Source organism: Anabrus simplex, chromosome 3, assembly GCF_040414725.1.
Source record: "Anabrus simplex isolate iqAnaSimp1 chromosome 3, ASM4041472v1, whole genome shotgun sequence".
Lineage (NCBI taxonomy): Eukaryota > Metazoa > Arthropoda > Insecta > Orthoptera > Tettigoniidae > Anabrus > Anabrus simplex.
The window spans coordinates 156,804,535-156,825,525 of NC_090267.1; the positions used below are offsets into that span (position 1 = coordinate 156,804,535).

At 39.9% G+C, this 20,991-nt stretch overlaps 1 protein-coding gene across 1 annotated transcript in view; it reads right to left on the reverse strand.

Moving 5' to 3' along the window:
• The window catches only part of LOC137498890 (chymotrypsin-1-like), a 164,101-nt gene that overhangs the window by 6,742 nt on the left and 136,368 nt on the right, over positions 1-20,991 (reverse strand). The window contains exon 6 of the mRNA XM_068226608.1: positions 3,932-4,060. Coding sequence (XP_068082709.1) covers positions 3,932-4,060 — 129 coding nt within the window. The remainder of the gene's footprint in view (positions 1-3,931; positions 4,061-20,991) is intronic.

Genomic DNA, 20,991 nt, shown 5'->3' on the forward strand with positions numbered 1-20,991 from the left:
GAATTTCGAAGCTCGAATTGTTCTGGCTGTGGCTATAAGGCAGTCTGTACAATGATGCAGCATTCGTATCGCATATCTTGTTCCTGGACGAATCGCGCTTTCACAATAATGGGAACGGCAATCGCTGCAACATGCACTATTGGAGTGCTGACAATCCTCACTGGGAGCTACAGGCGGCACATCAGGTACGATGGGGAGTGAATGTTTGGTGTGGAATCCTCGGGGATCGCCTGATTGGACCTTATTTCTTTGAGGGCCATTGGACGGGCGCACGCAACCTGCACTTTCTCCGTCAGGAACTCCCACTGCTTCTAGGAGATGTGCCCTTGCACGATCGTTTGGTTGCAACAGGATGCAGCTCCATCACATTCGACTTTGCCCGTTCGTTCATAACCATCTGTACGAGAAACTGCCAGGAAAATGGATAGGACAAGGAGACCCTATTTCTTGGCCCGTCACATCACCGGATTAACGCCGTTAGACTTCTTCTTGTGAGGACATTTGAAGAACGTCGTTTACACTCAAGTGCTGGAAAATCCCGACCAGCTCCGGCAACTTTTCACGGTCGCCTGCCGAGCAGTTACACCTGGAATGCCTCAGCGCGCAAGACAATCTATTGGACACCGGGCCCGAATGTGCATAAACCAAAACGGTCATCACTTCGAGCATTTGCTGCGATAAAACATTGTCATCACATCGAGCATTTGCTGTGATAAAACATTGTCAGGGCATTTTTGTACCTATTACTTCCGGTCTGTCTATGTCCGGCCTGCTAACTAATCGGCCCTTCTTAGGCCACAAACATATCCATTCACACACAATTTGCATGAAAGGGGGTACTGAACTTACATTAAACAAATTTTTCCAAAATTTTTAATCTCCGCCCCGGACCCGAATCTCCTACCTGACATGGAAGCCCGTTCCGCCACACCTTTACCAACCACACTATGGTTCCGTACGGCAAAATAGGCAGCTTATAGCAAGTATTAGGTTTACTGCGGTCAAAATATTAATTTATGGTTTCGTCGGCGTGACAGGTTCATATGATATAGAAGGCACACGCATGTCTTCCAGTGTTTAACACGACCATAACATTATAACATGTAATGCTATCTAATTTTATGATTTTTCGTCACTAATAGTGATACGAGAATAATTCAGCACACAGTGATACATTGAAGAAACCTGCGGCTTCAAGTCATTTGTTACAGGTAGTGGTACGAGAATCAGAAAGTACAAAAAAGCTCAAAGAGTTCTTTTTCAGCAAGTTAACGCTCTGTAGTTCGAAGCTAAGAACATGTTCACGAGGCAAATGGTTGATGGAATTGATTGCCTGGCCGAAGATTTACGAAAATACTGTGAGAAACCGGCCACATTGGTTCATGCAATTCCTCACTGCCAATAGATAAAATGGTATATAGGATTGAGAAACTACTTTTTTTTGCGTTGACCGGGCGATTTGGCCGTCCGGTTAGAATCGCACAGCTGTGAGCTTATATCCGGAGGATAGTGGGTTCGAATCCCACTGCCGGCAGCCCTGAAGATGGTTTTCCGTGGTTTCCTATTTTCACACCAGGAAAATGCTTGGGCTGTACTTTAACTAAGGCCACGGCCGCTTTCTTCCCTATCCCATCGTCGCCATAAGATCTATCTGTCAAAGCAAATACAAGGAACAAAACAAATCTCGCGTTGCTCATAAAGAAAAATGAGAAAAGCATGGATTCTATGCTATCGACGCGGTTGGAGGCTGGAGGTAAATGTTTAGCATATTTATATTACTGGTCTTTGCGTGGATGAAACTACAGTTGTCAATTGCCATGGGATGTACAAGGTGCCAAATTTCGACGCATTTGTAGGTTCCGTAAGGCTATTTATTTTCACGCTCTTACCCATATTTGACAATGAACGCGAAAGCTACAACCCTTGTTCATTACTTCCTGAGTTCCACAGTCAACAATCTGCAGTGGACGTTGGTAAGAACTGGTAACAAAAATGGTATTAACATGGGCAAATTTCATAATAATTCTGTAACTCCAGCAGCAGTCACTCTGAGCTGGGAGAAAGCAACTGTCGGCAACTGTTTCCCGGCCTGAAAACTACAGTTGCCACCCATGAAAGCATTTTGTTAAACACTTACTCGGTGAGCAATGACACATTGTTGCTCACCCAATAAATATGAAGTCAAAATACTGCAGAAGAACAGGTCCCCAAAAAGCAAAATACACGTTAGCTATATCTGTGATCTCGAAGAGGAGATGAAGCACGAGGCTGATGAGATGGAATTTTTATGCTAACAGAGCGTTTTCTCTCGATTCAAATAATTCTAACTGTGGTCACCCCGTGCGACACGATGCTATGTTTCAATTTGATGATCTCAAGTAGTGTTATAGACTATTTTCCTTTTGGTATAGGTTTTTTCTTCATTCACGGTCCGTATTTATCTCGGCTTCTAGCAAATATCCGATTGACTACCTCATTTTCATTTATTGAGTTTTAATTATCCTGGAGTCATTAATGCAACTTTCACGCGTCTTACTTGGCATGTGATTACATGTTGCGAGCCAGCAACAGTTCTCTTTTCATTTTTATTTGTGATTTGTCTAATGCATTGGTTAAATAACCGTCTGGCTTGAATTCCGTTTGGTGCAGTGTAATTGCGTGCGTTTCTATTATGACTTGAGTGCATATGATTAGTAAGAATGACATTTGATTTCTCTCTTTCTATCTCTCAGCCAGGTCTGTTCATAGTGCAGCATACAGTTCTATGACATATTTATCTTGCAGGACCCTGCGTGGCTTTGGGTACTCGTTCTGGGACTGTCGGCAAGTGGCTATTGAAAATGTGTATTGGATACGAAATGATCTGCCAGATTACGGCTCATGATGATGATGAGGTTTTTGGGGAGGGATCTGCGAAAAGATTTTTGTTTGCTGTACGGCGTCTCCTGGGATTCATGTGAGAGGTACCTTATTTAAACGGCACAGTTTGCTTCGTGTGAATGTTATTTGAATGGGGAAAGTGTGCAATGCTCTCCGTCGGGTTTTATCTTTCATTTAATTCTGCTCTGAAGTTCATATGCTTTATATTTTATCTGTATCAGTAATCTTCTCTCTTTAATGATTTACGGATTGTAATGGACGCCTGGGAACGGTTATATTTATTTTATATTTACTTTCAGAGTTTTCCGTGATTTTTTTTCATGTTCTCCGTTTACCAGCACTCTCGTCCCATCCTTTTGTTGACGTCAGCCTTATCTCGATTTATCTTTGATTTATGCTTTTTCTATGATAAGTGCAATGTTATGGGGGAATAGAGTCAAGTGATGCCGCAGGATCACTGAGGATTTCTGGACCACTCATCCGATATTTAGTGTTGCTTTTGTGTTATAGCGTGGTGGTTACCGTGGTTATAATGGCTTTATCTTCGCCTTGTGCTAGGCTACTATCTGATGGAATATACATGAAAATTTCATGATCAGACCCTTCGTTGGGCGCCGATAAATATATATTGTGCTGCTATTAATGTCCACTATTCTTTAATCTGCTGAATACTTTAAGTAACGACAAACTGATTTATTTTTAGTGCATTTTGGTTTTACCTTTTCTCCCTTTATATTACTTGTTTTAGTGCTCATATTTCACTTTTCAATAAACGCAGTACCATCAATACATTTAATACCCTCTTTCTTTTGGTAGATGGCGCCTTTGTAGAAATATTGTCTCCTTTTATATTGTTAAGGATTGCCGAGTTCAAATTCAGGCAGTCTACAAGCCTACCCTATCCGAAGGTCTATGGCCTATATTTACCAGCGTTTCTACTGCATCTTCGACTCTGCGTTAGTATTGTTTGGTTTTGTTATGCACTTTAGCTGGTAGTGACTGGGTGTAAGAAGATAGAACGATGTAGGTTAGAATGCTCTCCTTTACTTACGTGGCATAGGCCTTTCTGGCTCCCCTCAATGACACACAGGATTTTTGCATCAGAATACAACATCGGACGGTGGCATTCGGTTAGTTTTGTTTCCATTTTCTGCAGTATCGTAGCTGATGAACCGTAAGCCTGTAACAAAGAAAAAAGAATAGAATACCTCTATCCCTAGTTCCGGATTTCCAGGAACTGGGGAGGGAGTAATCATTATTGCAATCTACATGATTTGACACATGCGCGGTTTTGTTACAATTAACTTACCTATTAACTACTTTAAATTGTACTCAATAATTACACCAGATCTCTAAATTGCAGTTTCTAAGTTTTTTATTTATTATTCTTGTAAAGACGTTAACAGTGTTATATAGTCTGGGACAACATACATCTTACCCCTATTAATTTGTGTTCATGCAAGTGTCTTAAGTCTTAACAGTGTTATCCTTAGCTTATAATAGACATTATGTGTTAACTGAATGACTATGTGGCGGGTAGATGGTTATATTATCATTATTATTATTTATTCACGAAAGATAGGGAGGTAACCTGGAAGCGACATATTCAAGTGCTGGGCAACGAGAGGTAAACCGTGGGTGGTACAAAGGGGGAAGATTCAAATAGCAATAAGTACGAGCAGTTAGAAAATACAAGGGCACTGGGGGATGAACAAGAATTTCCAACTTCGGATGAACAAAATAGATGTATTCAAACACGAGACACAAGTTAGAAATATCACAGCAAGAAAATGTTGGAGGATTATAACACACTTCACAATAGATTTTACAGATATCAGTTACACAAATACTATGACTCGGATTTTATCCGAATAGAATAAACGAACACGCACATGAAACAACACAGACGTTTCTGAACGAATTGCACAACGAGTAATAAGAAACATTAGGGCATTAGGAAAACAATACATTGTATAGGAGAGTGAGCCAAAGAAAACCATTTTAAATGATGAAGTCCAGGGATACCATAAGACTTGACCTGAATAGAGAATAGTGCGTTGTGGCAAAGGACAAGTTTTAGAAAACAGTTGATACAGTAGAGATGCATTAAGGCCCAATAGAATGAAGCTACCAGTCCATAAGTTGAGTATAAGAGGTCTTCAAAGTAGAAAAATATTTAAAGCACAGAAGTACGAAAGGTTTTCGAGTATATTGACAAAATAATGTTCATCTTCACATAAATTTCAACAGCATATAAGTTAAAGGAATTAGAGATCCACTTATCCGTTATCGATAACGATCGAGTGCAACTATTCGAAAACATAGTAATGCGAAGTTTACAAATTAGAAGTTTACAATACCCCATGGTCGAATAGTAAAGCACAAAGATGTTCCCCTCTCTCCAACAGCCGAAGATCGCCTCCAAGTAGTAGGCAAAGAGTGCTGCTTATACAGCCAGCTGGAAATGGGAGGTACAGGAGAAAACATGACACACGGCACTAAAAACGCCGAGAACGTCCATGAAGGGTGTAGAGTGGATGAGTCGATGACGTAATTCAGTTTTGACGCAGGTAATCGGCTGACAGTAGCCCCGTAGCTGTGGCAGAGTGGGGATGTCAAACATGGGGAAGAAAGCAGCAGAAAATGACGAATGCGGCGGAGGTGAGTTGACAATGTTACAACTCTATGAATGAATGAATGAATGAATGGAAGAATATATTATTTACTGAATGGATGAATTGCTTGATTAGATGATATTGGGACACTGCATGAATGAATGATGAATGAATGAATAGGTGATTGTATGAATTGAATGCTCTCAGCCTACAGCTACGGAACTCCAGCAGATAAGGAGATAACATTTCATTTGTATAAATGTATGACTGACTGTCTGATGAATGAATGCAGGAATGACTTACCTGAACTCATGCATGCGTGAAAAGAGTTCTCTCCGCGAGTCACTGAAAAACATCAACTGGGGAGAGAGCATTCGTTATTGAATGAGTGATTGAATGAATTGAGTGCCCTCAGCCTACATCTACGGCACTCCAGCAGATAAGACGAGAACATTCCGTATGGGACAATGCATGATTGAAATTCAGCGAATGTAACTGGGTCATGAGGGTGCTGCATCGCATATCATTCGCCGTGTCATGCCGCGCTTAAATTATGATTATCCAGGGAGATGATCAGGCCGTGGTGGGCCAGTTAAATAGAGTCCGCGCTTGGCTGATTAAACTCCCATGGACTTTTCTTGTTACGTGAAGGTCGAAGTTGAAGCGGGAAATATTGAACGTTTACTGTAATCAAATAATTGTGCGTGTTATTTCGTTCAGTATTTGATTCCGTTTACAATTTCTTTAAACTATGCGTAAGGAGCATCTGGAAGAAATAGTAAGTAACAAACCTCTACATAGGTACGGTAATTTTAATGATAATAAATTGAGTTCCTCTCATCGGTTGGCCGGCAGGTGCGCACAGCTTTTCTGCCTCCCGTTGACTCATCACTTCCCGTTACACAGCGCAGGAATGCCTGCACTTCGCAGTTCAGGTCCGTGTTTAGAACGTGTACTAAGTGTTGATCTGTCGCTACATCTGTTTTCCCAGTTGTGAAGTGTTACTTCGGGGTATAATTCTCATAATGCCTCCACCTGTGTACACTGTAGGGGAAAATGAATTTATGTACGATAATTGTGTGAAAACAGAGTCTTGCATGGAACTCGTTAGGCGATTTTTAACACAACTTCCAAGTGTACTCGTTACACGATAAGAAACCAAGTGTTTAAAACGCGTAGGCCTACTTAACGAGAAAAAAGTAAATAAAATTGCAGGTAGATTACAACATACGCCTAAAAATCCCTAAGACGACTTGGGCAAGAAGCTGGGATTTCGAAGAGATCAACATGGCGGGCTACGAAAATGTTAAAGTGGAAACCGTACAAGAAATAGCCTCAATTACGGAAGACGAACTTATGCGTGTGAATAGGAGTTTCCTAAGACGATACCAGAAATATGTGGATGCAGGAGGAGAGTATTTCCAACATCTCCTGTCATAAGATACGAGCTTATTTTCGTAATTCTCCATTTTCTTAGTTTCAATAGTTATCTCATGTCATGCGCGGATAAAGTGAGCGAAGTGCTATCCTTGTTGCTATGGTGCGGAGCGGGGAGTGATGAGTCAACGGGAGGCAGATAAGCTGAGCGCGCCTGCCGGCCAATGGATGAGAGAAACTCACTGTATTTCTGTATTTCAATTAGTGGTGATATTTTCTTATTATTTTATTCTGTAGTTGTTAAATATCTTGATTTTCCGGTTGTAACGTAATACGCTCACTGCAGGAAAATGTGAGCCGGGTTCCATTGTAATCTAGTTTCCTCCTTTTGTCGCCTGTCACCTGTTTTCCCTCGCTGCAGTTCAGAGAGCCAGAAGCTGGCCAGAGGTGAGACTGTCGCAGTTAACTCCGAAAGTAAGCGCTTTAACAAGAGATCTTGTGGCAGGGGCGTAACTTTAGGGCCTGCAGGGCCTGCAACACAGGGAGGCCCGGGTTCATAAGGTCACCCGCAGACTTCTCACAAGAAAAAAGTGTATACCCCAGCATAAAGTCGCCGGCCCCGTGATGTAGGGGTAGCGTTCTTGCCTCTTACCTGGAAGCTCCGGGTTCGATTCCCGTTCAGGTCAGGGATTTTACCTGGATCTGAGGGTTAATTCGAGGTGGGATAGTGGCCAAGGTCTAGAAAGACAATAATGACGGCCGAGGTGATTCGTCGTGCTGACCATACGACACCTTGTGATCTGCAGGCCTTCGGGCTGAGAGCGGTCGCTTGGTAGGCCAAGGCTCTTCAGGGCTGTAGTTAACCGAAAGTCACCCTGTACGCGTATGATCAGGGCGGTTTTGAAGAATAAATCGTAATATTGTTTATTTTCTATTTAATCTTTTACAAATTTTACGTAGTGGAATTGCCACTTGGTTGCATCTAGCAGCAGTTTATTGTGTTAAGTGTAACACAGTACAGCTGTGAAACGTACTTGCCCTTGCCGTGTCTCTCAACACCGCGACACGTTCTTCAGAAAGGATCTACATCAAATTGTAAAAACATAATTACAGCAATAAAAATGGATACCATAATATCATATTTTTGTTAGGAAATTATATTTTATTGATGTGTAGTGCAATCTGTAATTGTATTATGCACAAATTTCGCAGAACATTTAACTTTTCTCACACATTTATTTGACGACAGTGTATAATGTCAATATGAATTTGTAGTAACAATCAGTCAACTCAGCTTCGAAGGAGCTCTCTTTGCTCGAAGTTAATAAAAAATTTATCAGTTCTGCGGTTTAATATTTTTCAAACTTTCTTTGAACAGTGTTTATCATTTAACTTCGTTCGTGTAATATTCTGTGATGTAATCGAATAAATTATAGTAACCGGGACTTCAGTATCGGTTACACAGTATGGTGTTTGGAACAGTGTTTATCATTTAACTTTGTTCGTGTAATATTCTGTGTTGTAATCGAATAAATTATAGTAACCGGGACTTCAGTATCGGTTACACAGTATGGTGTTTGGAACAGTGTTTATCATTTAACTTTGTTCGTGTAATATTCTGTGTTGTAATCGAATAAATTATAGTAACCGGGACTTCAGTATCGGTTACGCAGTATGGTGTTTGGTGCTACCTATTTAACCGCATCGTTCGTGGTAAGAGAAAATGATATTTAACGCGGCCGAAATATAGCGTCAGAGCATCGAAGTCACAATTGGCGCGAAGCCGAGCTCAGCGTTTTTTAGGCGGATGAGGCCTGCGGCGACGGGCAAGACACAGGGAGTGAGCTAGAAAGAATAGCAGATGAAGGAAGGAAATAGATGGGTTCTTACTAAAAATTTACGCAGCAGGAATCAGGATTAACATTTTCGGAAATCAGGCCATATCTTCTCTCCTGGAAGGATATTAGAGAAATGAAAATCACACTTATATTCCTCATAATTTACTGGGTTACGTGATGTGTCTTGAGATGCTTATAAGAAGTGTTTCTCGTAACACAACATTCGCGCGGAAACTGTGGGAATCTAGCGACTCACTTCACATTGATCTGAAGTGTGTATCTTGATGAAGCCCCAGGCTTTTCGTCACCTACCGTTCCTTATAAATAGTGAAAGATGTGAAGAGGCACGGCATTCCATTCTAATATTTTCTTCAGTGCGGTCGTGAGTGTGTCAGTCCGGCTGATACTGCGCCGTGAACTTACGATCGTACAAGGACTTCCTCATTGAAGCTGAATAGATGAACTGTGTGCAATTCGAGAAAGGAGTGTAGCTAGAGCATAAATTAGAACGTGAGAGATTTATAGACTTCTAATGATTCGTGTGTGGTTGAGCACAAGGCATTAATTATGTACATTTCGGCTATCTAGGCCATAATCTTTACCTAAACGTAAAGTCAGACTTTTAACAAGTATTCGTGTGCGGTGTAGCGTGAGGCATTAAAATGTACATTTCGGCTAGCTAGACCATAATGTTTGTCTAAACATAAAGTTAGATTTATAACATGAGTTCGCGTGCGGTTGTTTTTTAGGCATTCAGTAAGTACATTTGGCTTCATACAAGGCAAATATCTGCCATAAAGTAAATGTGAAGGAGTAAGAGAGTCCGGAGTACGTCGCAGGCGACTGACAGGGTGTTTGATTGCAGTTAGTTCCATGGAAACTACAACAAGAGCTGCCAATAGCACGAGACCTTCCAACATTCAATTTCAAGAAGAAAGCATCACGACGAAGCCATTCCAGGAGCTGAGACTAGGGTTAACAACCCAAGATGACAACAGCCTGATGATGGGCTAAATACAACTACCAAGACCGCAATTAAGGGATCAGGAGGTCTACAGTAATAAGATAGGTTGAACAGGTTTATTTTGGCATGAGTTAGGGACAGCAATTGAATGGATGAAAACCATAACGGTATAAGTAGCATTTTGGTCATTCAGAGGAAAAGGCATTTAAACATCTTAACACTCATATAAAGCATGCTATTTGTAGTTACACCACCCATCACTAGAGCGCAGATTATTACCGCTATCACTTGTATCTCTTTGCTGGTGGAAAGATACATCCTCCCGGAGTTACATCCTGCACCTAACTCATTTTTTTAATGTCACTTATACTGTTATGGTTTTCATCCATTAAATTTTTGCAGATTTTTCTCTCAATTTGATTTAAATCTTTATTTAAGCCCTTTTGGAAACCAAATGTAAATATCAGGACTAATGCATCTGTAGCCAGTGTTTTAGCCTTGTTTTCTTATGTTTAACGAGGAGATAGGTCCAATCGAGGTTTTTGTCATGTAAATATTTTTTCCTTTGTGTGTGTTAACGTAGTTAGTTGTAAAGTCAGGGTCTTTAAAACATAAGGATCTGCTGCCTTATACTATTGAGTGGGAATGCATTTAGATACATTGGGCTACTTAAAGTCAAGGCTTGCATGTTTATATGTGTGTATGAATTTCACAGGAAGGGGCGAAGCAGAGAAGCACATCAACGTTGAAACAATGAGACTTACCGAATTTTTCAGGCGGGGCTTTCCACAACTGTGCACTCGATTTGAACCGGGAACTCAGAGATAAAGAGATATAATGTACGGATGGTACTCCGTAGATTTTGATAGAGATGTGATTTACGGAAGACTTTCCAGTTAATGAAATTGACCCGATATGAGCTCAGGCACGTGTGCCTTGATGTGAATCAGAATAGAATGGTCCCCGTGTGTATTATGATGAGGCCCAGAATACCGAAAGAATGCCTGCTTTGGGAGAAGCGGAATGTTAAAGTCCCATTACCCCGAGACAGTACCCCGTTGTAAGTAAGGCCGAGCTAAGATGGACCTGTTGATAATTTTTGTATGGCTGGAAGTATAACAACCATGTGTCCACTCCCTTGCCACGAATAGGTCATTGCCACAGCCCAGCAGAGTAAAAGGGAGAATTCCATCCCTTATGAAGGCTGCAACAAGTGTGAAGGGCTTTTATTCACATTGGTTTGTAATTATTTTCAGATGCTGCAGAATTTGTTTTCTTAATGTATGATATTTTTGTGCTGTTCTTATTTGTTAAGTTTTCATGTGTTTTGTTAGAATTTGCAGTAGTACGTACGCTACTTATGGGTTTAGGTTTCAAGCCCCATCCTTGTCTGTGATTTTGGGATCACACTTAACTTCTGTGATTTTGGGGGTAACCAATGGTCCTGCAGTTATATTTATGTTTATGTGTAATTATATCCCGTATGTGAGGGAATTGACGTTAGGTTTAAATTACAAATCTGCGAAGTGTTTCTGTTCCTAACATCATAAAATATAAAGGTTGTGCCTCGGCATTTTCGTAAATAACCTGTTAAAACTTATCGCAAAGTCAACTCTAAGCTAAAGCAATGGCGACGCCACTTCATGGCCAACGACTTAAATATTGTATTATGTAATGTGAATTTTTGTGTTACCTGTGATTTCTTTCTATATTTTTCGTTTATGCTTTTCATTCATTAAATCAGTTTATTTATTCTCTTTCCTCATTTACTCAAACAACGACGTTTACTGTCCTGTTAGATCTTTAAGATCCTCTTTAATTATAATTAAATTTAATACCGAACCAACCACGCGCCCTCCGAAGACCTAGCCAGGTGAAGAGAGGACAGGAACGGTAGTTAAGTTTCCCATCTCTGTACCCACCCATTTTGATTTATTTATCCACGTGTCTATCGGGTGTACTCTTGTGGTCTTTTTCCGAACCAGTTGCCTGAAGTGTGTTGACATTCATTTCATGTTATATTGCTGAAATGTCGCTCCATTTCGGTTGGTGCGTTTATGCGCTGGTATATCATCTATTACATGTCTATATTCAGTGGCTTAAGATATATTGCAATGAGTTACTGACAGTTCATTAACATTATAAACCGTCAGTCCGTAGGTGCTTTTTATGCCAGAGTACTTTCATTTTAATTGTCATTTCACAGCATATTTATAATTTTTCGCCGCTCTAGAGGAAGTAGTTTTTTCACAATTTCCGCCGTCAATCTCATAAGTCATTATCATTAAACAAACTTGATAATGCTGATTAATAACGTAATATAAAATTACTTATTTTGTTCAAATTTAAAAACATTTACCATTCTAATTCCATGCATGATTTTAAACCAGCAATTTTGATCCTAGTTGCGGTTTAAGATTAACTAATTGTGTTTTTAAAATAACGCCCTCTTTTTTTCTGGCACATTGTTTCATGGGCGCCCTATTCTTTCTTCAGAGACTGTGTGTTCGAGATCGTGGTGTGACGACTAGCGTTGCTGCTTCCCCCTCTTATGACTGAAGATATTAGCTCTGGGGAAATCTGCATATTTGATTTTCATACATTTCGTGGCCGTTTCCTTCCTTTTACTAATACTCCCTCTCCCCAACTTTTTAAATTCAATATTATAACCACCTTATACCTTGGGCGTTGTGCCACGGCCATTTATGGTTGCTGCTAGCTCCTAGAACATTCTCAGCACTAAGAGCCATACACTAAAGAAAAATAAGAAAGACTTGGTAATCCATTGGTTACCTCCAAAGATATTGCATTTCCTTTCTTTCATCTCATTGCCTCTCAGATCGCTTAGCTGCATGGAAATTCACTGTTAAGGTGACCGACTACCCCAATTTCGTGGGTTCGATTCCGGCTGAGGTCGTTGTTTTTTGAAGGTTAGGCAAAATTCTTGGCACACTATGTCATTGTTGTAGGCGTTAAGTACCTCTGGTGGTGCACTCACTGCCACCTGATAAAATGAAATAAACGCAGCCATAAGAACTGTAAAATAAATTCCACTTTCTTTGTAGAATATGATAAGCAGGACTGCCGAAGGTAGCTGAGATGGTGATGGCGGTTATCATTTTAAGAGGAAATACAACTTGGCAATCATCTTCTCTTAAACTAATCCAAACAAAACAGAAAAGGAAACATAAATTATATATTTGTGCATTTATCTATACAGGTTGCTAATCGATGTCATGGATAATTGGGATCATGTGAGATGTTTCATAATGAAATACTCCCAAACCCAGTAGAATAGAGGAGAAATGGACATTCGAATCTACAGCTGATATATGTGAATGAATGAGTCTAATGGACTGGCCGATAAAATTTAGGTCAAATTATATTTCAGTAATTGATTCACAGGAATAAGGAATTCAAATGATAATAATTTTTAAAAGAATAACCAAGTGGAAGTTTTCAATATTACAGTTGAAAGATACAGATATGTGTAATTACTGCAGCAAATACGGATTTGAGTTGTACAGTGTCGACTTCCGTGACAGTTCAAATTGCCATACATTCTCGCAAGAAAGAAGAAGGGCGGCCTTCATTCCTTCATATTCTATAACGTCAGACATATTGGATTGAAATAGGAAAACGCAAGAGGACACACTGTCTTACCTAGGAAAACGAGCCTTTAAAGATTAATAATAGACCAAGTCTAGCTCTGAGATTGCTTTGTTGGCAGAAAAGTACTACTACTAAAATGTATTCATTCCTACTCCGATGGGGGAGGCGGGCCTCTTAGACGGTGACGCCGTCTCTCAGGCCAGGAGGTTTGTTAGGATGAAGGAAATGCTCAGAGAAGTTGAGGGGATTGGCGGCCATGGACTATACTACCAACTGTCCCGGCATTCCCTCTGTGCTGGAGAATGGAAAACCATGGAAAACCGTGATGTGAGTATAATGGTGTGTCAGTAACAGAGATGAAAACGTGTTGTTTCTGCAGGTGACGTCACGCGGGGAGCATTGCGAGAAACTGGCTCCATGGCCACATACCTTGCCGCTGTTTTATAACATACTTGGCAGATGCAAATACAGACCACAACTTGCTATTGGCAGATATAAGAACACTGCTGAAACACATCAGAAGCAAACACCCTGGAAGGAAATGCGACGTAACAAAACTGAAGAATGAAAATGTCGGGATTTATGAGAAGGACTGAAGAAAAGTTGGAAAACTCGAGAATGAGTATGGATGTATCACAGGACAAACCTTGGAATAAGAAGTAGGTACAGTCGGAAGGAAAAGAAATAAAAAGGAATGGATAACGAAGGTTTTAGATGCAATAGATGAACGCAGGAAATGGAAAATAACTCCTCGGATAAGGCAAAAATACAATACAGAAAACTAAACAAGTAGGTGAGACGGACAACTGATAAGGCCAGGGAATAATGGATGAAAAACCAATGTGAAGAAAAAGAAAAGTTGGAAAAGGAGGGAAAAATAGGGGAGATGTATCGAACAGCAAGTAGCCTGATGAGGAGAAATCCAAGGAAGACCAGCAAGCAAGGAATAATTAATATATAAGGAAAGATGACATTAAGTTTTGAAGAAAGTAGGGGAGGTGTGGACGGATTGTATAATAGATCTATTTGATCATCAAGCTAATTATGAAACAGTAATACTGGAGAATGAGCAGGATTGTAACGAAGAATCCAGAGGACTAAGGATAGAAAAATGGGAAGTAGAGGAAGCAATCCAGGTCTTAAAGGAAAGAAAGCGATGGGCTATGACCAGATAACATGTGAAGCATTAAAGGCTTTAGAAAATGGTGGAATTAGTTAGACTGACCAATCTGGTGAACACAATATACGACACAGGCATTTGGCCAGAAGATCTTCTTAGGACCATTATGGTTCCCTTACCGAAGAAATGTAATACTAAACAATGTAAAGACTACAGAACAGTTGGTTATATATGTCATGTTACTAAAGCAGTGACAAAGGTAGTGTTGATAAGAATAGTAAATAGAGGAGAATAAGGGAGATGACCAGTTTGGTTTTAGAAAGGGAAGAGGAACCAGAGATGCAAATGGATGCCTAAGGATAATTGAAGAAAGGATGTTAGAAGTGAATAGAGAAATGTATATATGTTTCACTGAAGGGAAAAAGCGTTTGACAGAGTGAACTGGTGTATTCTGATGAGGATTCTGAAAGATATGTGTAGACTGGAAAGACAGAAGACTGATAACAGGGTTGTATAAGAATCAGAAAGTGTTGGTCAGAGTGAAAGAATATGAAACAGAAGAAGTGGGTATCGGAAGAGCAGTCAGACAAGGAAGTTGTTCAATATATATGCCGAGAAACTGTTACAGAAGGTCCTGTAAAAATCAAGAGGTGTTGTAGTGAGTGGAGAACCAATGAAGACCATAAAATATACAGTTGATGTGGCGGGATTAGTAAAATCAGAAAAAGATCTGCAAGTCATGTTGGAAAATATTGACAGAGTGGACAAAGAGTTCGGAATAAAAATCAACATTGGGAAGACTAAGGTGATGCGAATCGGAAAGGAGGAGATTTCTGTTAATATAACACTAGAATGGAAAGAAATTGGAACAAGTAAAGTCATTCAGATATTTGGGAAGTTTGATGACTGGGAATGGGAGCTGTACAGAAGAAATAAGAAGCAGAATATATATGGGAAAATAAGCTTTCGGAAACGTGAGAGGGCTTTTGACATCTAAGACAATCCCTATGGATTTAAGAAAGAGGTTCGCATAGTGTCATATGTAGATGAAAAATGGACATTAAGAAAGAAACAAAGTATTTCGAAAGTTTGGAAATATGGTTGCAGGGAAGAAGGGGAAAAGTGAAGTGGACAGATAAGAAATGATGAAGTGCTAAGAAAAGTAGGAGAGAAAAGACACCTGGTGAAAACGCTAAGGAGGAAAATATCCTGGTTGTGTCACATACTGTGACCGTTCATCACCATGCCATAGGCATGTTAGGAGGTTTAGTAAATTATATATGCCGTTTTCCGCAACATTCTGTGACATATAATGTCGTAATTAGCAGTGTACATGCCGAACCGGGATGTGATTCGCGATACGCCAGTCCGAAGGGAGCAGTTTTCTCACGCTGTATCGAGAAAAGGATAGTGCATTACTGCTGAACCTTGAAATCGCGCTCTCTTTTCGAGTGAGCGAGAAGGAGAGATGACTCTACGCGTGGAAATGCAGGTTGTCGGAAACTGAGCTGAATTGAGGTGTGTTAACCCCCTGAAATAAATGTCCTCTACTAATTCAACACCGCATTCATTGGTGCCACTTCACCATAATTTACTAAAAAGAGGAAGAAGAAGAACACATTCATCTGAAATAATTTTTGGAAATTTATGAGTCAGGTCTCATTCGAACCGATGTATTTAATGCTAATTGTTGATGTATATAAATGCAATACTTTAATAATGGATCGGTAATGACGTCTGTCATACAGTAGTACGTAGATTAAAGATGACTGCTGAAATCTGACAACGTGTGGAAAAAAGTGGGAGATCTTGCGTGATGAACCATGACGCGTGATTTTCTAAAAAAACGATCTTGAGATAGTGAATGACCCACTGATCGTTTTGGTTTTATATGAAATCAGTAGAAAGTAGGGATTGCGAGCTATAATTTGATTGTTTTCACGTCGCTGAATGATTCCGATTACCGGAGCTTCATTTCAACCAGGGGCATGATTTACCTTCCCCCTGACCATTCTGTCCGGATGCTATAAGTATAACCGGGACTTAGATACAGTATCCAATTGTCATTTGTGTAGCCGCAGTACTCACACGTTAGGAGTGAACTTCGATATCAGTGTATGAAGTGTTGTATCCATGAAGAAAAACACGTCAGTGCGATGTAAAATATCGCGAAATAAGCCGTGTGGTACAAGACAATGTACAGTATTGATGAATAAAAGTCTTAACTCAATATTTTATATTTTAAATATCAACGACAGACAGTTGCGGCTTATGATGCAATCATCAGTGAAAGGGCAAACGCGTCAGGTTGTTTAGAGGTAGTGAGACAGCTAATTACGTTCAGTAATTAATAGTGACCGATCCAAAGCATTTTAAGAGTGAGCGACTTTCAATAAAATTAAAGAACTATCACTGATAAAATTAGCGTTTGCATACTCCATGGACAGTCATGGTGATAGATTGAGAGATTAATGGGGAAATGAACAGTGATTTCTACAAACATGCCACTATTTGCATTGATCTATTTAAAGTTATTAGTGGATCTTATCACCAGTAGATCCCTTTTAAAGTATATAAACAGAGCTTAATAACTGATTTCCCATTTTTGCCTGTATGTTTGAGAGTGGTCGTCGAACCCCGAGATCTGGAGCCTACAAGAATCGCGCCTAAGTGCCTGCAGTCATTTCTGCAAGGGACGTCCAGGGACCCAACTAAGAAGACTACAGTTCGAGATATGGGTTGTGTTAGGATGAAGAGGAACCCAGGACTCTCAAAGAGAAGACCACTCATCATGACGGAGTAGAAGTCTAAGGTGTACCTCGAGATGACGGCAAACCATACCCAGCATTTGATAAGTACACCTAATTTGAATACATTAAACCACGATATTTGCATGCCAGTAGCAATTTTTATTTTGTAAATATTAAAATGTATGATTAACAATATTAAATGTAGGGAACACTATACGCGTGTGACTGGAAAAAGATTATTTATTATTATAATTAGGGTTTTTAGGGGATTTAAGAATAATCATTGATATTTAGCAGGTTTATTTGCATGAATTATTATATAGATCCCATAAATTCTTAGTGTATATGAAGCACATATTTTGAGAAGAATAGCGATTTCGCTAAACTTATAACTTCTTCATAACGTTACTATCTGGTAAAGATTTTCATAGTCATTTGAATATAAACTATATGTTTGCTTCAAGGTGATTCAGGTATTTACATATCCCGTATGATAATAGATGATCATTGTAGATGTTCAAACCGAGGTATTATGTGAATTATATAGATATGCGAGAAGAATTAAATAACCTGTAAGAATGGAGTCTTCTCTGTAAATTAATAGAACGGATTTGAGACGCAGTGATATGATATGGAAGGGTGAAGCTTGTGACATGTTTGTGATGTTGGAATGATAAAATATTATAATAATTATGGCTGTTGTGATATATTGAATTAGGCTGAATATATAGCCAAATAATGAATAATAAGAAGTAATGGCTCTCAAATGAATGCGTACTTGAGAACAAGCCGAGATGGTATATAAAAGAAAGAAAGAAAGAAAGAGAGAAAGAAAGAAAGAAATGACGAGTTCAATGTGTTTTTGTAGCCGCAGAGCTGGACACACAGCCATTGTCATAACTGACAGATTTACAACGTGAGGACTTGTAGGGTCTGAGGAAGATGGTGTTGTTCAAACGAGCCTCGAGTTTCACTGCGAGATCTCTTCATTTGCCAGGGCAGTCTCAATTCCATTATAATGATATGTTATGAGTAACGCGGATAATTTTCTGATTTTGCGAAGGATAGACCCCTTCCCATTTTTACGCATTAAATTAGCTCGTGATAGGAGTTTAAATTTTTTTACCTCGGAAGCCGGAGTACCTGAGTTCGACTCATGTTGGAACGAAGAATTTAACCTGATACTATGGCTTGATTAAGCCATACCTTCAAGATTTATTGTGTGATATATGTTTGATATTTTTCTATGTAATGTGTTTACGTGTTTTATTATTCCCCAAAGTGTTCTATGGTGATGGGTTCGATTCCAGAATTGGCTGATTTTTCTTTGAATGTAATTTCTTAGGTAAACCCAGGATACACGTATGTGTTCAGTGTAGTATATAAATTGTCATGGTCAAATAAACCATGTATTTGATATGCGGCGATGCAATCTCGTGTGTAAAGTAGATGTACTTGTGATACGAATCCATTCCAAATCATGACTATGGTAATTAATTAATCAATCAACAGGATGGGTGCTATTTAATATCCATTTTTGAACATCTATTAAAATAAGAGATGCCATTTAGTATCACTGTTATAGATAAATAAATCCACGTATCAGTGTGTATTAATCAAATGATTTGAGGTATGCCAAGGACCAACTACAACTGTGAATAAACTAAAAGGACGTTAAGGCATATTATATATATAATTTTTGCATCCGTCTTGATTGTTTCTTTGTTTATATGTTATAGTATGGCACCATCTCGTGTGATTTTATCAGCATAATAAAATGTTTACAAATAATATTTCAACGAAGATTCTTCTCATTTAATAATATTAGTGTATTCCTCTCACATTATAGAGAATCCTACTTTCGTTATATTTTATGTAGTGCCTATTTTCTTTTTCGAACATTCCATTGCCCGTATGCTTTATGAGTTCAGCCGGTGACTCAATGAAAGTAGGGAGGACGAGACTTCATGCCTGGTAAGTGACTTCTGGAAGTTCTCATCCAACAATTCCATCTATACATCTGTTTGTGAAACCGAATTATGTAATAGCTGCCCTAAATTACCCAGTATGGGTACAATACTATGTAGAAATTGACTTCAACAGAAGGTGATGGAGGGAAAAACAGATGGAAGAAAAGGCAGAGGAAGAAGATTTGGAATGTTAACAGATGTCAAACAAGGGAGATGCTATGAACAACTGAAGAAAGATGCTCACGACAGAGAATCATGGAGGATGTCCAGTTTATACCTGTCTCAAGACAGATTCAGAGAAGAAGAAGAAAATATTAATCTGTACATATTTACATTAATTAAATGTCAATTAAGGCGTGTATTCATCTAGAACTGTGAGAAGATCATAGGCGACAGGTACAAATTACCGTGTTAACACTACCTATCTGAGTTTACAGGTACTGAAGGCATGTTCGTGTTTATTATCAACCAGCACTCTACCAACAGAATGAGACGACATTAAAGAGGATCCGAGGCCTAGGAGGATGGGCCAGTATTTGATGGTGTATACAGGCTAAATGTGAGATAAAATCCAGGTTGAGTCCAGGGATAACCCAACAGTACTACATGGATGTATCTAACCAAGGACGTTGAATTGACTCTAAAACGTCAAATTACAGATACGTTTAAATGTTTCTGTTCTCTAAATAAATGCCCAAGTTGGTTATATCTCCATATATTTTTTCAAGTAGCACATATATTTTCCGTATGAAAATTTTCTTCCTTTGCAAGTTTAAGTTAAGAATATTATACATGTTGATAATATTCTTCCGTGCCAGCCCCGTGGTAGCCTCTTTCGGCACTTCCAGGAAGGGACTAGTGACTCACACGACCTGGGATCTCCCAGCCGGCTTGTAGGATGGGGCCGGCCTTTCGGTGTATTGTTCTCGTCGACCAGCTTACCTGTGAGTTTCTTGGAGATTCAACGGGAATGTTCTGTCTCTAGTGACATCGCGAATTTTCTGGCTCAAATGACACGAGCTATAAAAATAGAGGCTAGCCGCGGAATGTCTGTCAGTGCTGGACTCGGAGTTAGTGTTGGACTCGGAGTCAGTACTGGACTCGGAGTGACAGTTGGGCTCCGAGATGGAGTCGGTGTTTTGGGGTTCGGTGGCTGGGATGAGGGCGACAGAGGTGTTGGCTGTCGCTTGTGTTCCACCGAGGTCTGAACGAGCGAGCTGTTGTTAAGGTGTCCGAGAGTCCAGTGAGTGGGGTGGAAACGACAGAACGGAAGACTGTACTGTGTGTTCGTGTAATTCTGTGGACTGAAGATCGCCGTGAGCCAGCGAGGAAACCCGCTATCGTGAGCGCGAGGATAAATGGACCTGTGTTAATGTTCGCTGTTGTGAGTATCGTCCTGCTGTTGAATACTGTTGAGTTGTTCAGTTGTTCACTACACGTGTCTCTGTGAATTACTGGACTGTCTGCTGAATCGAAACAACGAAAAGTCATCGTGTGTTGTGTAGCCAGTGGCACTGTGTTCAAATCCAGCGGTCTACACACAGCTGCTGTACGAGTTGACTGGACTTGGGGAAGTGAAAATAAGGATTATAGCCGTCCCCAAGTCATTCCAACCGGCCGGGATTCCCTGGTGTGTGTACAGATGAGAGATTTATAAATAGACGGTAATTAGTAAGTGTGGCCATTCACAGCTGGTTAGAATTGTGTTTATAAATATGCGTGCACAGTTTAACCAGGGCGAGTGAGGAGTACGGACGTGCAGTGTGAAGTGTGCCAGGTGAGCGGAGTGGGAGCGAGGTGCGGGCAGGACGAGTTGAGTGATATAAGAAAGATGGTTAGCGTCGAGCAATATAGCGCCATCATTG